General features: G+C 40.7%; 1 protein-coding gene across 1 annotated transcript in view; it reads left to right on the top strand.

Moving 5' to 3' along the window:
- NPAS2 (neuronal PAS domain protein 2) overlaps positions 1-21,634 on the top strand; it is a 145,362-nt gene that overhangs the window by 63,968 nt on the left and 59,760 nt on the right. The window contains exons 3-4 of the mRNA XM_077749382.1: positions 9,817-9,965; positions 16,893-16,984. Of these exons, the coding sequence (XP_077605508.1) occupies positions 9,817-9,965; positions 16,893-16,984 (241 nt within the window). The remainder of the gene's footprint in view (positions 1-9,816; positions 9,966-16,892; positions 16,985-21,634) is intronic.

Below are 21,634 nucleotides of genomic sequence, written 5' to 3'. Positions count from 1 at the left end.
AGCCATGTGGGACAAATCTAAATAGCACCATGGACTTCTTATTAGAAACCATGGAAATCATCTGGTAGTGACACAATATCTTTTTAAAGTTGAAAGAAAAAAAGACATTAGCCCAGAATTCTATATCCAGTAAAAATATCCTCTGGAGATGAAGGTAAGTGAAGACATTCTCAAGTAAAGGAAAAAAAAAAAAAAAAGACTAAGAAAGTTTCTTATCAACACACCTGCTCTGAAAGAATTGCTAAAGGAAGTTGTTATAACAGAAAGGAAATGATACAAGATAGAAACTTGGAATATGAGATATTAGGGAAGAAGAACAGAAATGATAAATATCTGGCTACATAGAATAGTCTGACATTTGAAGATAACATAATCTGATCTGATTCACTGTATGTAGATGTAGAGCACAAAATGACTACAACAGAAAAGGAAGATACAGAGAACTGTATTGAAAAAACTTTCTACATTCCACTTGAAATGGTAAAATATTATAAACAGATTCTGAAAAGATAAGTTTTTGTATTCTAATCCAAGAGTAATTTCTGAACACTATACAAGGAAGTAAATAAAATACAAGCAGTAAATAAAAACATAATAGATTAAATGAAATACTAAAAGTGTTTAAACAACCCAAAAGAAGGCAGGACAGAAGACATAGGAACAACAACAAAAAAAAACAAAGAATGAAAAAAAACCGGGAAGCTAATGACAAAATATATACCTAAATCCAAACTTGTAATGACATTGAATATAAATGATCTAAACATGCCAACTAATAGAGATTGTCTGAATTTTTTTAATGATTTAACTATATGCTGTCCACAAAGTGTTCACTTTAAATATCATGTTATCAGTTGGTTCAAAGTAAACCTGTGGAAAATGATATACCACAAAAACATTAATAAAAAGAAAGCCAGAGTAACTGTAGTAATATAAAATAGATTGCAGAGCAAAGAAAATTGCCAGGAATAAAGAGTGACAGTACATAATAGTAGTCAATTTACCGAGAACACATACAGTTCTAAATGCGTATACACCTAATAACTGAGCTTCAAAATACATGAAGCACAATGTAAAGAGGTACAATGAGTCTTTAATATGCTTATCTCAGTAATAGAACTAGTAGATAGAAAGTCAGCAAGGGTATAGACGAATTGAAAAACACCAAAACACTATTGACATTTATAGAATACTCCACCCACCAATAGCAGAATACACTTTGTTTTAAAGTACCCATTGAATATTCACTAACCAAATGCTGCTTCATAAAATAAATGCGAAGACGTCTGAATGAACTGAAAGTAAATTGCAAACAGAAAGATGGCAGGAACAATACCTCTAAAACTTGGAAGTTCAACAGTATGGCTCCTAAGTAATTCAAAGGTTAAAGGGAAGTCTCAAGGAATTTTAGAAAATGTTTTAACTGAACAAAAATTAAAAATACAACATATCAAAATTTCTGGGTTTCAGTTAAAGCAGTGCTTAGAGGAACATCTGTAGCATTAAATAGTTATAGCATGAAAGAGAAAAGTTCTCAAATCAATAACTAATCTCCCACCTTATGAAACTATAAACAGTAGAGCAAAATAAATTAAAAGCAAAAAGAAGAATGGAAATTATAGATGTAAGAGCAGAAATCAGTAAGATTAAAAACAGAAAAATAACAGAAAAAAATCCAAAAGGTATTTTTTTTAACAAAATCAATAAAATTGGTAAGTCTTTTGCAAGAATGACCAAAAAAAGGACACAAATTACCAATAGGAGGAATAAAAAAGGAGATATCATTTCTCACCCTTCAGACATTTAAAAAGATATTTTTAAAGACCATAAGAGAATACTATAAACAACTGTATCCACATAAATTTGACAAATCAGATAAGAGGCACCAATTACTCAGAAACTATAAGCTATCAAAACATCTAAAGATGAAATAGAAATCTTGACGTGTCCTATAACTAATAAAGAAATTGAATGTGTAGTTAAAAGTCTTCTGAAAAAAGGAATCTCAGACCCAGATGGTTCCACTCATGACTTCTGCCAAACATTAAAAGAAAAAATATCACCAATTCTACACAGTCCTTTCCAAAAAGTTAAGAGGAGGAAATACTTCCCAACTTACATTATGAGACCAGCATTACCCAGAAAAAAATAGTACAAGAGAAAACTACAGACCAATATCCTTCATAAACACAGATGTAAAAATCCTCAACAAAACATTAGCAAGTTATATATATGTGTGATATATATAATTACATCATGTATACATATATGTAAAATACATCATGGCCAAGTAGAGTTTTATCCAAGATTGCAAGGCTATTCAGTATTCAAAAACCGGTTATTATAATCCACCACATTAGCAAGCTAAAGAAGAAACCAAAACCACATGACCATATTAGATGAATATGGGGTTTTGACAAGGGTTTGACAGAATTCAACTTTTATTTATGATATAAATTCAGTGAATAGGAATAGGAGAGAAGTTCCCTAACTGGATAAAGGGCATTTACATAAAACCTTTAGCTGATATACTTACTGACAAAAAACTGAACGTTTGCCCCCTAAGATTGGGAATAGGACAATCTACTGTCATCATTCTTCAATATCATAGTCAGAGCAATAAGACAGTAATAGTCCTAGTCAGAGCAATAAGACAGAAAAAGAAATCAAAGTCCTGTTGGTTGGAAAAAAGGAAATAATACTTCCCTATTCTCAGACAACATGTTTGTATATATGGAACATCCCAAGAGATTTATCAAAACAAACAAATATAAAATTCCTATAACTAATAAATGAATTTAGCAAGGGCACAGGATATACAAGGTCAACACACAAATCAATCATCTTTCGGTAGGCTAGCAGTGAACTATTAGAAACTGATATTAAAAATACAGTGTCACTGGGGCGCCTGGGTGGCTTANCTCATTTGTAATCAATCCAAAATAATGAAATACTTAGGTATAAATCTAGTAAGTAAGACATATATGAGATACATATGTGAAAATTGCAAAATGCTCATGGTAGAAATTAGGGGAAGCCTTAATAAATAGAAAAATATATTGTGTTTGTAATTGGAAGCCTCAACAGAATAAAGATAAAAAATTTCCACAAGTTGGTCCATAGATTTAAAGCAATTTCAATCAAAATCCTGGTAGAACTACATAAATAAATACAAACAAGTTGATTATAAGTTGTAATGGAAAGGCAGAGAAGCTAGAATAGTCAAAATAATTTTGAAAAAGAATAAAGTTGGAGGAATCACATTATCCAATTTTAAGGGTTATTATAAAACTATAGTAATTGCTGGGGCACCTGGGTGGCTCAGTTGGTTAAGCATCTGACTTCGGCTCGGGTCATGATCTCACGGTTCATGGGTTCGAGCCCCACGTTGGGCTCTGTGCTGACAGCTAGCTCAGAGCCTGGAGCCTGTTTTAGATTCGTGACTCTGTCTCTCTCTGACCCCCCTGCTCACGCTGTCTCTCTCTCTCAGAAATAAATAAAACATTAAAAATTTAAAAAAAAACCTACAGTAATTGAAATAGCATGGTATTGGTGAAGGAATAGACCCATAGGTTAATGAGACAAAATAGAGTAGAGAACCCAGAAATTGACCTACATAAATATGACCAACTGATTTTTTACAAAGGTTCAAAGATAATCCCATGTAGGAATGTCTTGTTTTTAATGGTGCTGGAACAAATTAGACATCCATATACAACAAATAAACTTCAACCTAAGCCTTACAGGTTATAAAAATAACTAACTCAATGGATTGTGAAACTTAAAATGTATAAAACTCCTGGGGGGGCGGGGAACAGGAGAAAATCTCTGTGGCATGAGGTTGGGCAGATGGGTTCCAGACCTGACAACAAAAGCATAATCCACAGAAGGAAAAAAATTGCTAACTTGGACTTCATCAAAATGAAAAACTTTGTGAAAGACACCCTTAAGAGAACAGAAAGGTGAGCTTTGAGAAAATATTGACAACTCATATGTCGGATAAAAGACTTGTGTCAGAACATATAAGGGATACTTAACACTCAACAGTAAGGATACAAAAGGCCCAATTTAAAAATGGGCAGGGCGCCCTGGTGGCTCAGTCGGTTACATGTCTGACTTCAGCTCAGGTCATGATCTCGTGGTTCATAAGTTCGAGCCCCACATCAGGTTCTCTGCTGTCCGTGTAGAGCCTGCTTTGGATCCTCTTATCTTCCTCTCTCTATGCCCCTCCCCTGCTCTTTCTCTCTCTTTCAAAAATAAATAAACATTTAAAAAAAATAAAAATGGGCAAAAGACATGAACAGATGGTTCATCGAAGAAGATATACAGATGGCAGAAAAATGTACATGAAAAGATATGGAACCTCATTAGCCATTAAATAAATGCAAATTTAAGCCCCAATGAGATAATACTGCACATGACTTAGATTAGGTAAAGTTAAAGGTACTGACAATACTAACTCTCCTCAAGGATGTAGAACATATGGATCACTCCTATAGGGCTGGTGAGAGGTAGGATAGTAGGGCCCCTCTGAAAAACAGTGGGGCGGTTTACTATGAAGTTACACATACACTTTCTATATGACCCAGGTTACTTACTTCAGAGGGCTAAACACTTGTGTTCACACAAAAGCCTGTACACAGATGTGTACAGCAGCTCTCTTAATAATAAACAACCAGAATTTCCTTTGCAAGTAAATGGATAAACCAGCTGTGGAACATCCATACAATACAATAAAAAAACTACTGCTCAGAACTAAGAAGGGGCAAGGTACTGATAGGCACCGTAACTTGAATGAATCTCAGAATGAATCTTCTGTGGGTAGAAGCCAGGCTCAGGCTTGTTGTATTACTGTATGTCTATGACATTTTCCAAAAGGGAGCATAGTGATGGAGCACAGAGCAGGGCTTGCCATTGGTAACAGACATGGAATGAATAAAGGAGCTTTAGAGGGACCCCTTCTGTCTCTTGGTCATGACGATGGTTACATGAATTTATACACAGGTGAAAATTTACAGAACTATGCCACCCCCCAAAAAAATGTTTACTGTATGTTCATTTTAAGAGTAATAATCTTAAAGGTGTATATCATCAGTGTTACTTTCTCATAAACCAATGAAATTTGGGTGAGACTCCTTTGCCTCTGACCCCCACTTTCTCCCCTGTGCTCCTCACAGTGGGTCTGGTTAGTGCCCAATTCAGGGAGCAGAGCCCCTAGCCGTGTAGGGCACAGTATTGTGGCTGACCAGCCTCACCTCTCCTTCCTGTCTCTGCTCACTTCCCCCTGAGCTGGGGTCCCTTTCCCCCTTTTCCTGATTTCTTAACCATTTCTCTCCCCCAGACTATTTATCAAATACCCTGTCCTGTATTGATCCAAAAGCCAAGACCAGATTGCTTGTACTGGCTTTTGAGACTCTGTGGTTGGCCTCACTCTTCTTGTCCTCTCTCTCACTTAACTTTCTCATGTGTCCCCAACTATCCTGTCAAACCTGACCACTCAGCTCTTCCTGGGCTGTCTTCCCACCAGCTGCCTGCCCACCCCTTAAGGCCACCTCACATTGCAGCGCCCTCCCTGAGGGCTCCCCTCACCACCTCACATGGCTGATCTCCTTCCTTTGTGAACTCCCTTGGCAATTTGTCTAAACTTGTCATCTAGCCCTTATCACCTTGAACCTGATGTGTGAATTCCATCTCTTCCTCTAGACTCTAAGCTTCTTTTAGTTGGCTGTTTTTAGTTGATTTTCTGCAGCATTCTTCCCTGAACACAAATACCATCATCCTATTTAGCATGAAATGTCATTTTTCTGCAGAATGTGTTTTGTTTCTGTGCTGTAACCTCAAGCAGCCAGAATTCATCACTCTTAGTCCTGTGCTCCCAGAGCACTGGTACAAAGCTCCATAACAGATACCTTCGCAGTGGTCCTAGAGGGAGCTGTGGAAGGGGACAGGAGAGTGCAGTGCTTCCCAACATGGGCACTCAAGCCAGCCTGCTCCACCACTGCCTACTCATGTGACTTCAGTGAGTCATACAACCTTGCAGTGCCTCAGCTGCTTCATCTGTGAAATGGGAATAATAGTATCTACCTTAAAGGGTCACTGTAAGGATTAAAGTAATTAATATATGTAAAGCACTTAAAATAGTGCCTATTACATAATAAGTACCCAGCAAATGTTATCTATGTAACCAATGTCCCTTGAGGGACACTAGAAAACATAACTTGGGACTTTCTGAGCCCTTCATTCAAACCAAAGGGTCAGACTTGTATCAGTGTATATTTATACAAACGTGTGTGTGCGTGTGCGCGTGCGCGCACACACACACACCTTCCCTTCCAGCTCTTCTCTCTCTCCTTCTCTCTGTCTCTCCCTTGCCTCTCTCTCTTTCTCTCTTAAATCCAATAAGAAGAAAGCAAACAACCCAACTGAAAAATGGGCAGAAGATTTGAATAGACATTTTACCAAAGAAAATATATGAAACAACATTAAGCATGTGAAAGGGTGTCCAACATCATTAGTCATGAGAAAAATGCAACCTCAAACCACAATGGGGAAACATTACAATGCCTAAAGGAAGAAGAGATGGACAATACCACGTGTTGACAAGCATGTGGAGCATAAATAGCTGGCAGAAATGCAGGCACAGTACAGCCACTTGGCATAACAATATGGTGTTATCTTATAATGGTGAACATGTATGTACTTACAATAGGAATCAGCAATTTCACACCTGTGTGTTTACCCAAGAGAAATGTGTGCCTATGTCTACACAAAAATATGGACATGACTACTCAGAGCAGCATTATTCTCAATACCCCCGAACTGGAAACAACCCAATGGAATACTAGTCAGCCATCAAAAGGAATGAAATATTAATATATGGAACAACATGGATGACTCTAAAAAACCTAATGCTCCGTGTGTGTTAGAGACTATATGTTGTCTGATTCTATTTGTATGAAATTCTAAAAATGGCAAAACTAAAGTGACAGTGGATCAGTGGTTTCCTGCGGCTGTCATCAAGGGGAGATCAGCAAGTTGGAAGAGAACACCTTTCAGGATGAGGGAACCATTCTGTCTCTGGGTTTTGGTGATGGTTATATAATTACCAAAATTCATCAAACTGTACACTTAACGTGGGTGGATTTTGTTGAATGTAAATAATGACGTAAAAACAAACAAACCCAGAAGTGAATTAAGTGTCTTTCAGCCGGTTGCCCCGGTGCCTTATGTGTGGTGTCTCAGGGCCAAGCTGACCTCCTTATTAGGAAATAAGGTCATTTGAGGCTCATTTTCTTTCTCTTGCCTCAGAGCTGCAGATCCAGCTGACATTGACCGATTTCCAGTGGGCACCATAGTGTGTCCCAGGCGGAGGCTGACGGAAACAAGCTTGTGTTTCTGTCACTAATGATGTAAGCCTTCATCGTATTCTCTGCCAGGCCATGTTGGTTGTCATTACACCCATTGAAGAAGAGAACAGAGTAATAATGAGCTGGGTGTTATCGGCTCACAAATAATTTATAATGGGCAAACTAGGACAGGAACAGAGCTTTTTTTGGCTAAGGAGGCTGCATGTCACTCTTAAAATCTAGGCCAAAAAATTATTTATAATGCATAGACAGTCACTCAGAAAGTTAAAAGGTTCCTTTCTTCTCTTTCGTGTGTTTGAACATTAGGCTTTTTACCCTAGACTAACAAAAAGCACCTTAGCATCTTCCCTGGACACCTGCATTCAGCACCATGACTCTAACTCTGTGGTTACTCGGTTAGGAATGAGGCTTTTGTAGAAACCCCTATCCAAGGATAGGAATGAGGGGAAAGTCAGGGAAAGGAAGAGATCCTTACATATGGGTAGTGACCACACACTTGAGGTGAGCATTAAAGGATTGCCTCAGGTATTATCAGGAATGAGCCCAAACTGAGATATAATCAGCGAAGGATGGTTTGTAAACAGGTGTGTTGAAATCAAGGCAGGTCATGTGTCCTCAGGCAGAGGCAAGCAGAGTGGTTATGACCACCGCGGCATCTAAGAAAAGGATATTTTCATCATGTCCCTGTGTTTACAAGAGCTGTTTGGGAAGGCAGAATCTTTATTGACAATGATACCTGTAGATGTGGATACCTACCCCAGGGGAGGTGAGTCCCCCTGATGGGAACTTGCTTAGTTGTCACAAGCTACCATCACCCAGTCCTGCCTTCATGCTGGCCAACAGCCTCCTGATAAGTGATCAGCTGTCCTGGGCACCTTGATGCCAGGCCCCAGGGTACCTAGAGCAGGTAGACCATGTCTGACAAGCCCTGCAGCCGTGACTCCTGTTCTCTCAGGGAGCTGACTTTGTGGAACAAGTCCATCCTGGGTGAGTTGAGGAAGATGGATCAGTTCTCCAAGCTCTGGATCACCTTTGACTAAGGCAACTGTTGATGAGGAGCTAGTCCCATGGGGCTGAGAGTCAGCCCCTGGGTCTGTGGCATGTCATTAAAGATCCAGTCCTCTAGAGCAGTGCTGCTTCCCAGACCTCCTCAGGGTGAGGGCAGGCTTCCTCTGACACATGCTCCTTGTTTGGCCATCTAGGAGAGCAACCCCTAGAGCTGTGCTTTCCTCTTCCTGTTCCTGAGGATCTCAGACTTCCTCAGAGGTCCCCTCCTCTCAAGCTGAGTAGCTCTACTTTGCTCTCTGTATAGATGTGCAGTGTAGTGTGTCATTTTTTAAATAGACTTTTTTTTTTAGTAGTTGTTGGTTCACAGAAAGAATAGAGAAAAATAGAGCAGAAGGTACAGAGATTTTCCATTTATCCCCCATCCCTACAGCCTCCCTGTTATCAATATCCCCCACCAGAGTGCTACGTTTGTTCTGATGGATGAACCTTACGTCGACACACCATTATCACCCAGAGTCCACAAATTACATTAGCACTCACTCTTGGTGTTGTATGTTCTGTGTGTTTGGACAAATGTATAATGATGAGGATCCACCATTACAATATCATACAGAGTAGTTTCACTGTCCTAAAATCCTCTGTGCTCCACCTATTCATCCATCCCCACCTCAACCTCTGGCAGCCACTGATCTTTTTATGGTCTCCATAGTTTTGCCTTTTCCAGAATGTCATATAGTTGGAATCATACGGTATGTAGTCTTTTCAGATTGGCTTCTTCTACTTAGTAATATTCATTTAAGGCTCCTCTATGTCATCTTTAAAAGGGTTCATCTGCTCTTAGCAGCTTGACAGCCATATGCATTCTCTGTCATATGCTGGCCCTGGGTTGAACACGGCTTGCAGACGGTTATGCCTTGTCTCCCCAACAGGATGACGAGTTCTGGGGCAGAGGCCAGGACATATGCCCTGTGTGGCACTAGCTCTCTGCCAGACACCCAGGGTATTTGGTTTGCCCTTGGAACTCCGTGCCAAGGGCGGGGTGCTCTGGGTTGGAGGGGCCACGGTTAAAGCCTAAGGAAGGGCTATCAGAGCAAAACCCTCTGGGCTGCAGCCATGTACACAGCATGTCATTTGCTCTCTGAAGGTTAAAGCTCCATGAAGTCAGAGTGAGCAGCATCTGGCAGCAGAGCTAATCTGTGTAAGACTTCGCATCTGAGTCAGAACTTACTTACTAACACTGTCTCTCTTTGTGGCCAAGAGTCTAGCAAAACACTTCGGTCCCCATTAGTCAATGCCGAAATGTGGCAAATGGTACTTTCCCTGAAGGAGTTCTGATCAGATGATCACAACAGAAGACACTCTGATAGAAAATACCTCTATTTCATAATAAAGCCTTTATGAAATGGAATATTCTAGTAACCTATGTGTTCTGTGCTTACAGAGCTTCTCGAAACAAGTCTGAGAAGAAGCGTCGGGACCAGTTCAATGTTCTCATCAAAGAGCTTAGCTCCATGCTCCCTGGCAACACGCGGAAAATGGACAAAACCACCGTGCTGGAGAAGGTCATTGGATTTTTGCAGAAACACAATGGTAAAGGTTACGCCTCTCTCCATTTTTATTCCATTCCTGTCCTTTCATTTGGCGATGACTTCATCAAGCTGGTCTTCTGCTTCATCAGTCACAGGCTTCCTCTTGCAAAGGCACTCCACCCTCTTTAATATCCCACCTCCGGCAGGTTTGGGAGAGAACACTTACCTCCCAAATCACTTTATTAGCCAGAGGAGAGAACCCAGAGCCACCTCACAGGTAGCACCCAGCTCAGATGGAGTGTCTCCATTTAAAAAATGGCTGCAGCAAGCATCTCTGCAGCCCTGAAGAGATGCAATGCCCAAAAATTCATTTTCCACGGGACTGGAATGTACTGGTTTCTCCCACCACCTCTGCCATGGCCTCTGAACTCCTCAGGCCTTCTGAGCTACACCATGAAAAAAATGAATTGAAACTCATTAATTTACTTACTGTCAAATCCATTTTTTATTGAAATATAATTCATGTGCCATAAAAGTCACCATTTTAAAGTTTGTAACTCAGTGGTTTTAGTACATTCAAAGGGCTGTGCAGCCATTAACACTAATTTTTTTTAATTTTTTTTATTTCTGAGAGAGAGAGAGAGACAGCGTGAGTAGGGGAGGGTCAGAGAGAGAGGGCCACACAGAATCTGATACAGGCTCCAGGCTCTGAGCTAGCTGTCAGCACAGAGCCTGATGGGGCTCGAACCCACGAACCGTGAGATCATGACCTGAGCCGAAGTCAGACGCTTAACCGACTGAGCCACTCAGGTGCCCCGCATTAACACTAATTTTATCATCCCATAAAGCAGTCACTCCCCATTTCCCCTCCCTCCAAATCCTGACAACTGCTAACCTATTTTTTATCTCTATATATTCTAGGTATTTCATACAAATGGAATCATCCAAAGTGGTCTTTTGTTTCTGGCCTCTTTCACTTAGCATCCATATTTTACCCAAGTGTCAGTATTTCACTCTACTTTACAGCCAAATAATACTTGTTGTATGGATATACCACATTTTGCTTATCCATTTATCAGTTGATGGCTTGGGGCTGTTTCCACTCTTCTGTGGTTATGAACAATGCTGCTGTCTGTGGACCTTCATGTACAGGTTTTTGTGTAGATATGTTTTCAGTCGTCTTGGACATATATCTAGGATTAGAATTGCTGGGTCCAGTGGTAACTCAGGGAACTGCCAAATTGTTTTCTGCAAAAGCAGGACAATTTCATATTCTGAGCTGCTGCATGAGGGTGTCAGTTTCTCCACATCCTCACCAACACTTGGTATTGTCTGGTTGTGGGTGTGGGTATGGGTGTGGGTGTGGGTGTGGTGTGGTGTGTTTATTATAGCCTTCCTAGTGAGTATGAAGCAACATCTCATTATGGTTTTGATTCATATTTCCCTAAAGATTAATGATGTTCAGCTTTTCATGAACTTATTGGCCATTTATAGATCTTTCTTAGAGAAAGGTCTACTCAAATCCTTTGTCAATTACTCATCTTTTTTAACTGGATTATTTATCTTTTTGTTGCTGAGTTGTAAGAGTCCTTCATATATTCTGAATACTAGACCCTCATCAGATATATATAATTTGCAAATATTTTTTCCATTCCATGGGTTGCCTTTCACTTTCTTACTGATGTCCTTTTACACAAGTTTTGAAGTTTGAAGTCTAGTTACCTTTTTGTTGATGTTGGTTTTGCATGCCTTAGGTATCCTATCTAAGAAACCATTGTCTAAAGATATGAACATTTACACCACTCATGTCTTCTCCTAAGAGTTTTATAGTTTTAAACCATAGATTAAGCCTGAAGCATACAAACCACAGGGTGAGCATTTAGGTATTTGATTCATTTTTAGTTATTTTTCGTATACGGAATAAGGTAGGGTGTTTAAATTCATCCTTTTGCATGTAGATATCCAGTTATCCCAGCATTCCTTTCTTTTTTAAAAAAACTTTTTGGGGCGCCTGGGTGGCTTAGTCGGTTAAGTGTCCGACTTTCGCTTAGGTCATGATCTCGCGGTTCGTGGGTTCGAGCCCCGCGTCGGGCTCTGTGCTGACTGCCAGCTCGGAGCCTGGAGCCTGTTTCAGTCTGTGACTCCCTCTCTCTCTGACCCTCCCTGTTCACGCTGTCTCTCTCTCTCCTAGAAATAAATAAAACAAACAAAATTAAAAAAAAAACAACAAAAAAAACCAAAAACTTTTTAATACTTACAGAAAATATAGAAATCACAACTGTACAATTGAATTGCGTATCACACTGTATATTAGTGAACACAGCTGGGAAGACAATGCCCAGTTCAATAAATACAAGCTTCCCCAACAGATGGCCCTTTCTTCCTATCTACCTCTGCTTTCCTCAGAGGTAATCTCTATTTTGACTTCTAGTACTAGAGATTGGCTGTTGGGACCTTATTCAGATGGAATCATACATTATGAACATGATGTTTATGAGATTAATCGGTGTTATTCCCATGTTGTGGCTGGTTCATTTTCGTTGGTATATACTATTCTGTTATATGAAGTTGCCACTTGAATCTATCCTTGAACTTATGTCTTTCTCAAATAGCCTTCTGTCCCTTTTACCTTTTTCCTTTAAACCATTTTACATCTTAGCATTGACCACCCTGCCCTGCTGCTCACCTATGGATGGTACCAAAAAATTGGAGGAGTTAAGAGGGCTCAGTAGATATTAACAAGCAAGAAGAGCAGAATTCTTTTTTCCTTAACCACGACACCAAACATAATAAAGTCAGAAATGTCAGGTTATTGAGGAGATAATTACAATTCTTCTGTGCTTACAGTGATGCTTCTCTTTCACTGAACGTTTTCCTAGACAAGATGATTTCATGGAAGAGGGCACAGCTAGGACATTAGAAAGTTTCATTATACTTGCTGTTCTTTTATTAGTTCTTTAATAATTGTATATACCTATTAAAAATATGACAGTAATGATATATCCTCCTTCTTTTTTTTTTTTTTTTTCCAAAGCTGCCCAGGGGAGTGTAAAGAATATGTTAATTGCTTTTGTTAAAAGTCAGGGAAGAACAATCAAGCAGGATTGGAATAAAGTGTTGCAGCAGTATTCGATTGCCTCAATAATTTAATCAGAATGGTTATATTTCCTAAATAATGATTTAGCTAAGTGAAATAGCAGGTTGGTTTGATTACTGAGATATTTTGCGCAAATTACTCAAACTAGGTCAGTGCCACTGAGAAGCAGGACAGCTGTTAAATAGGACAGCTGGGATCAAGTTCATCAGTGTGACATTTATGCTGGGCTCTGTCCACTGCAGAATTACAGAATTGTCAAATTGGGGATCTGGAAAAGATCAGTCAACATAAATGCAGCCTCCTAACACCAGGAGCACCCATCTCCATCTCACCTTTTTTTGTAAGACTAAAGCCTACTTTGTACAGCCCCTTTGAATGCAACCAGGATCAGTTCAGGATCTTACTTATCCTTTGTGATACTATATTCCAAAAAAAGCAAAAAATCTATAGTAGATTTTATGGAGGAATTCAGTGGTTGGACCAAAATTTGGATTAAATCAAAAACAAAAACAAACAATAACTTTACTGATAATCCAAATGGACATGAACTCCACAGGAATCCTCAATAGGGAAGAGAATAACATGGTCAGCATTTACTCAGTGCTCACCATGAACCAGACAGGCATTGTTCCAAGGACCCTTGTATAATCATACATGTGAGCTTCACAGCAGCTCCCCTGAGTTAGTATCATTTCACAAATGAGACAACCGAGGCACAGAGTTGTTAGGTCACTCACCTGAGTTAGACAGCCAGGATGATGTGATGGGGAATCTATATGAGGCAGTCTGCCTCTAGAGCCCAAGTTTTTAGTACTACACCATACTGTTTTTCCACAAGGCATAATTCATGGGGCTCTTACAGATATTTGTATCATAGCTGTGCTATAGCTGTCCATTAGCACAGCCATTTAAACTACTGGTTCTCAACCTTGGCTGCCCATTAGAATCACCTGAGGATTTTAAAATGCATATAACTGGGTCACACCTCAGAGACCAGTACATCAGAGTACTCAGGGTGGAACCCCAGTGGTGAGCTGGAGCTGGCTCAGCCTGGCTTGCAAAAGATGATTGTTAAATTTTCAGGAGTTTTGCAAGCCAGTTGACAGCTTAGAATCAGCCACCATGGTAGTATTTACACCACAGAAATGGGCAAACACTGTAAATCAGGGCCCTTCTTTTTTGTAGGGATTGAGAGCCTTTTACTACCACACTACTGGGTGTGTGTGTATTTTTAAAGCTCCTCATTTTAAAGAACTGTGGATTTAGACATGCATTCTGCCTTCATGATAAAGCAAGGCCACATGATAAGAAAAGATGATTAGGCCCAGGTAGTCATTATAATTAGTGATAATGACTCTTTCCTCAATAATCTTTCCAGCATCCCCATTTTCTCAGCTTGGGAGATAAATCTTGATCCATACTTATTCTTTTTGAAGTAATCCAAATCAAAATAAGAACCTGACCATGTTTCTTTTTAGATACATTTTGTATCATCTGTGTTAAGAGATAAATCCCTAAATTATGTAAATAACAAGGTGTATCACACAGCCTTATTCAAGTCCACCTAAATGTTTCTTCTACGGGGCCAGACTGACCTGCATGCTTTCCTCTTCTTGTGCGAACTTCAAGCTGATTTAATGGGATTTTCTTCCAACATTGAATCGTGTTCCTCATTCATGCCCCTTCAATTTGTCTGCCTTAGTGGATAGGGAATGGGGTTGTGTGGAGAAGCAGAAGAAAAAAGAGAAACGCCTCTGTTGGACAGGGTAGTATCAATCCAGCTTAGTAGAGAGTTTCTGCCCCATTTCCCAGACTTTTCTTTGACCACATATAGCCCAAAGACACACTGCTCCTAGTTCGTGAATAACAGGAACAATTGGAAGGCAAGCACTCTAGGGCACAACTACAACTTACACTGTAGTAGAATTTTGGGCTTTAGCTGTTAATTGCAGTGTTTTCCTGAACCAAAAAAATGCTCCTAGGTGGTTTTGTTTCCCTTGCTATTTAGAAACTACTTTGGCTTCACCTTTTTGCTAACCCTGCCCTGCCACCTATAGCTTCTAATATTGGAACACCAGATGCCAATGGAGACATGATTATAACACTGAACTTTATTTCCCAGTTTAATATTTTTTATTTGCCTTGAGAGATTTTATCTAACATAAATACACACACACACACACACACACACACGCACACGCACACACATATTTTTAATCTGCTGTGAATTGATGGGGCACCCAAATGGCTCAGTTGGTTAAGCATCCGACTTCGGCTCAGTGCACGATCTCACAGTTCACGAGTTCGAGCCCTGCGTTAGGCTCTGTGCTGACAGCTCAGAACCTGGATCAGATACTGGGTCTCCCTCACTCTCTGCCCCTCCCCCACTCATTCATGCTCTCTCAAAAGAAAACATGAAAAATACTAATATGCTGTGAATTGAGCCTTAACTTCCAAGGACTAAATCAAATTGTTGAAATACAAAGTGAATGAAATGGCTGCCCTCAATATTCTTATGCTGGTATTTAGGAAATATCTAAGTCATACTGAATGATCTAAAAGTTACTTACAGAAAAGAAATGGGTCTTTAATTTTCTTTTGTCATTAAGTTGAATGGACCACTATCTAAATCAACTTTGGACTCCTGGGAAGATTCTTCTCCTGGACAGTTAATCTACAACTTGATCCTAATGGTCAAAAGAACATTACAGATGAGTTTATGTGTTAGGGAAAGGGGGAGACCTTGATGGCATTAATTTATTAACATGGCCTTGGTAGATTTGTTTCCTAAGTGGTCAAACTGTGGCAACCATTTGAGGAAATGAGAGTTTCACCCTCTCTTCCTTGCCTCAGCTAGCACCCCAGAATGGACGCTGGCCCAGAATTGCATATAGCACACTGCCTCTGCTTCCCAGGATACATTTCACCTCGTGCAGCCTCTGGCCATGGTGGTGGCAACAGCTTGTGCATTCAGAATCTTGGAAGAAGAAACCATCTTGGTAGCACCAAGAAAATAATCCCTAAAGAAACCTCTTACTACATAACGTGGAGCAAAATGTTGGTTAAAATGGAGGATTAACTGAAGGAAAAACAAATATATCTGATCTGGCATTTGATCTATCTGGAGTAATATTATCAGGAACATTTTAGGCATAAAAATACACTTTCAAAAATGCAAGAGAACTAAAGTATATAAGGAGTCCTGTGTATTCCAATGATTACTAAATTTACAAACATGAATAACATCTTCAGTACAAGGTAGTGAAACAAGCAAACTATAGATCAATCTAGAAAAAGTTTGAGAGAATAAATTCTGGCTTTAAAAGCAACTAAGTAATGTATATTTGTCTAACATGTACTTCACTACCGCAAAATGCTGAAAAATTCTGCGTAGACACAGTAGGTCATTTACTATAAGCCTAAGATGTTTCTGGAATTTGGAAAACCCAGGTCTCTACAGTGTTTTGCTTTGCCTTGACTATAAAGAGGCGGCTGAGGAACATGTCCTACCATCCCAGTTGCTGTTCCCATTGCCTTGATAGGTGGCAACAACTTAATCCCCAACTGCTGATGGTGGGCTTTGTCCTGTAGAAATTCAAGGGCATTGTGCCGCCTGCTACTGGTAGGCACTCCAGCCGTGCAGAGGGTAGAGAGCTCTTCTCCTGAACCTCATTAAAGGGGTATAAAAACATCAAGAGACACTTTTCAGTCCATTGCATCCAAAGTCCCTAGTCCTTAGAAATCAGGGTAGCATATTTCTTTATACTGGCTTCTTTAAATGACACAAAAGTTTACACAAAAATTACACGGAAATAAGTATGCTTCATTTGTTAATTCCAATTCCAAGGTGACTTTGAATATAAAAGTTTATTTATGGTTTTTTTTTTCCAGAAGTCTCAGCGCAAACGGAAATCTGTGATATTCAACAAGACTGGAAGCCTTCATTCCTCAGTAATGAAGAATTCACTCAGCTGATGTTGGAGGTGAAATGCCCTTTCAAATTAGTTTAATTGGTTGCAAGTCAAAATGCAACTGCTTGTTCCAGATAAGACCCTGTGCCCGAAGTAAACAGCTATTCTTGACCCTGGAAAGAGGTCTTGAAACAGATAGCCCTTGAAGCTCTGCATGCTGTTGCTCATATTTTGGCTACTGAGTTTGGCAGTATAAGCAAAAATCCCCAAACTGAATGTGTGTGCTGTGGCTGCCATGACTGTAAGGTAAACCCACTCCTGGCCTCCCAATCAGAGGGACACCCAGTCTGGGAGCTGGGACAGGCAGGGATGCAGGTAGGTGGAAGGAGGAGCAGGGGGGAGGAAGAATCACATCTCTGCGCCGACTTTTGGCTCAGAGACTCTCCTCTTTAGAATGCAGTGATTATATGTTTCCCTTGGTAGAACACATTTTGAAAACAAAAGTCTTTTAAAGTTAGGCTTTGAACTTGAGCTCTGTTACATCAATATGGTATGTGGGTGTCAACCGTAAATGACCCTGTGCCTCCCTGCCCTTTCTGGGCTGAGAAGGATGCTCATGTTTCTCCTTCTAGAAAGTTAGGTGCCCACGCCCATCTCCAGGGTCGTATTTGTGGAAATCTGGCTGATCTGGGCCAATGGGCTTCTTCAGTGTCCTGTGTTTACATTTGGGTGGAACTGTGCAGATGAGGGTGAGTCTCTACAAAAACATGTGGCAGTGTGCTCTGCTCTGACTTCCAAACTGGGGATTTGACTGGGAGTGTATGGACATGACAGTGGAGAGAGAGAAGGCTCCAGACATGGCATGTCTGGGCCCTTGACTTAGAAGAGGAGATCGGGACAGATGAGTTCAGTGAAAGGAAGTTAGACGCTGGCTGCATGTCCGTGGTTCCTGGCAGCGTTTTTGGAGAGTGGCTTCTTTCTATATCTCCTCTTAGGTGCCTGTATAAGACTGATGTAAACTTTAATTTACATAGATTAACTATGCAGAAAACAGAAAGTACTGGAATAAGAAAATGCCAGAATGAAGATGTCCAAATATTATGAAATATAAGCGCATTAATGAACATTTGCATAAAATGAAAGATACTTAAATCTACATGTGAACTATATTTAAAGAAAATACAGAACTTTCTCCAGAAGCAATGCATTTTAAGTATGTTAAATTTAGATCAGCTTGTGAAATATAATGTTGAATTAATGTATCATTATGCTACTTTACATAAACCATTTCATCTTTTAATTCTTAGGGAACAGTAGTTAAAACGCATAACCCTATAGCACCCAGTCTCTTTTTCAGAGCATGTAGTACAGCCTTCTTTTTTTCCCACTGAGTTTCAAGAAATCAAAAGTGTTTGAGGAAATGAGACTTTTATAAAGTTAAAAATGGATACATATTTGGGCTGAAAGGCAAGACTGAGATCCAGGAGACTGGAATTTCTAGAAAAAGATTTTTAGATTTGTATGTATATTCTTTTAAGATTTAAAACAAATTTTTTTTGAGAGAGAGAAAGCGCACATCAACAGGGGAGGGGCAGAGAGGGAAGGGGACAGAGGATCTGAAGCAGGCTCTGTGCTGACAGCACAGAGCTCTATGCGGGGCTCGAACCCACAAATTGTGAGATAATGACCTACGCTGAAGTCAGATGCCTAAACGACTGAGCCACCCAGGCACCCCTGTATGTATATTCTTTATGCACTCCCCCCTACACTTCCCAGTGTAGACTCCTTGAAGCAGATCTAAAGGAATCATGCTAGGTTAGTGAATTAAGCCTGGAATTAAGCCTGTGCAGGTCTTCTGGGCACATTGCAGCTTTGAGGAGTCTGTGAAACCCATCAACTAGTATGTCTCACTGATCTCTGTTTTAGACTTCTGTTCTAGCCTGTTGCTCTTCAGTAGACACAGACCTCATGATAAGTGACTGTACCTCCAGTATATTCTCCCGGATGGCCCAGGCCCTGCAGTGGCCCCCACAGGATGATGTCATCGCCATTTGCCACTAGGCAACTTCTAACTAGTGTGTGTCCCTTTGTAGCTGCACAGCCCTCTCCTTTTCCAGAGCCATTTCAGGGAATGTGAGGGACTCAGATGCTGTGTCTTAGTGACCATGAGGTTCTCTTTTTAGATCAGGACAGAACCCATCAGGCCCCAGGGAGATGAACCACTGGTGCCCTCTCGATGTGAATCCCTCTGTTTTCCCTCTCCTCTCAGAAAAGCCCCAAACTAGACTCCAGGATGACTCCTATGGTTGTAGAGTTTGAATGAACAAAAATGACTTGGCTGCATACCAGCCAAGCAGGAACAGTGTAAGCTGACAGAGATTGTGGCTGCAGGCATCGGAACAAGTTTACTCAGAAGAAGGGGAAGCTCTTGGGGCACCGGGGTGGCTCAGTCTGTTGAGCGTCCAATTTCAGCTCAGATCATGATCTCACGGTTCATGAGCTTGAGCCCCATGTTGGGCTCATCTCTGTCAGTGCAGAGCCTGTTTCAGATCCTCTGTTCCTCTCTCTCTCTCTCTGCCCCTCCCCCACTTGTGCTCTGAAAGGAAGGAAGGAAGGAAGGAAGGAAGGAAGGAAGGAAAGAAAGAAAGAAAGAAAGAAAAGAAAGAAAGAAAGAAAGAAAGAAAGAAAGAAAGAAAGAAAGAAAGAAAGAAAGAAAGAAAGAAAGAAAAGAAAGGAGGGAGGGAGGGAGGGAGGAAAGAAAGAAGAGGAAGCTCTTGTTGACTGGCAGTTAGGGGGTTTGTAGTACTTCTGAATTTTATTCAGAAAAGCTACAGTGATCCTTTCTCACAGCCCAGAGGTTGTCCCAGGGAACACAAGAAGCATCAGAACCAGGAATTGGCAGAAAGGGGTGTTTTCATTTCTTTCTGGCATGTGGCAGGTATAAACTTTGGGCCATTATGGCGTTTGAGTGTCCCCTAAGCTGCTGTCACAGTCAACGTTACTTTGAGAGGGACACATGACTTCCCAGTCACAGAGTGTTGAGTCACTCAGATGGTGCTGAGGGGACCTTCTAAAACCATAGCAAGCGTTCTCCAAGCAGTGACTCAGCGTGCGTCTTGCACATTGGATGGGAAATGCCAATAAGCTGATGAAAGTTATCTTCCATCTATAAATACCTTCAGCTCTTTAACACCCACATGCTTCACAAATCCAAGAGGGGCTTGGGCTCACTGTGCAAGACGATCATTTGTACTGTTTTCTATTTTCCTAGTACTCTGCCCCATTTTTTCCTAAAAGGTCCAGCTGACATCCTCAACAGTGCCCCCACCTTGTAAAATTCACTGCCAGGAGGGCTGAAAATATGACTAAAAAAAATTAGGAAAAGAAGCAAAAGGTACCACGATGCACCTCTGTGTTCACAATGACCCATAAATTTTATTGGGGGTTTCTCAGCCTTGGCCCTATGGACATCTCGGACCTCATCATTCTTTGTTAGGGAGGTATCCTGTGCATCGTCAGATGTTTCAAAGCATCCTTGGCTTCTACCCACCACATGTCAGTAGCACCCACCCCAGTAGTGATGTCTGCTGACACTGCTAAGTGTCCCCCAATGGGGGAAGAGGAGAAGGCTTTGCCCCCAGTGGAAAACCAGTGATGTAATTCACAAGGACAACGTCCACTTAAGAAACATGCCTTAATATAGTTTTCAGTCTTAAATCCTGCCCTATGTAAGTATAAAATAATACATGACCCTAGTGTTCATTTTCCCGGTGAAGAGAACTCTCCCATTTTACACAGCACCTTTCTTGCACACTTAGCAGGCTGTTTCTGATTCCTGCTGCAGTATACTTAGCTGCACCCACCTAACAGAGAACTCAAGTCCTTTTGACAGTTCAGACCTCCAGTAACACCCTGGGAGGAACTAGCTGAGTACATACAAAATGTTTCCAGAACTTTCTAAGCACATATTTCAGTGTGGCTTTTTTCCCCCCTTAAAGCAGAAAAATCCTCACACTCAGGGAAGATGTTACTTCAAAGATATTATTAATAAAGCAACAGTGATAGGTTTACAGTAATGTCCACCTGAGCCTTTTACTCCCTCAGAGATTTGTTTTCTGGTGAGATGGGCTTTGTTTTAATCTTTTCCATCTATACTGGGCACCTGTATAGCCCGTTGCTAGAGGACCCCATTCTGTACTGAATTACATAGTCTAAATTTTAGAAATCACCTTGCATATGTGTCTTTTGAAAGCATCATGAAAATTCAGCAAGAGGGATGCCCAGGTGGCTCAGTCAGTTAAGCATCTGACTTTGGCTCAGGTCATGATCTCCTGGTCTGTGGATTTGAGCCCCACATCAGGCTCTGTGCTGACAGCTTAGAGCCTGGAGCCTGCTTCAGATTCTGTGTCTCCCTCTCTCTCTGCCCTCCCCCGCCCAACTCATAGTCTCTCTCTGTCTCTCAAAAAAAAAAAGTTTAAAAAAGAGAGAGAGAGAGAGAGAGAATCCAGCAAGGAATCTAAAAAAACAGCAAAGGTGTCTGTAAGAAAATGTTGATGGCTGGGGTGCCTGGGTGGCTCAGGTGGTTGAGCATCAGACTTCAGCTCAAGTTATGATCTTACAGTTCATGAGTTCAAACCCCACATTGGGGTCACTGCTGTCAACTGAGCTAGCTTTGGATCCTTGTCCCCCTCTCTCTGTCCCCCCCACTTGCACTTTCTCTCT

This window comes from Crocuta crocuta, unplaced genomic scaffold (assembly GCF_008692635.1).
Source record: "Crocuta crocuta isolate KB4526 unplaced genomic scaffold, BGI_CrCroc_1.0 scaffold118, whole genome shotgun sequence".
Lineage (NCBI taxonomy): Eukaryota > Metazoa > Chordata > Mammalia > Carnivora > Hyaenidae > Crocuta > Crocuta crocuta.
Note: the sequence above shows the minus strand (reverse complement) of the source record. Positions and strands in the feature narration are given on the sequence as shown.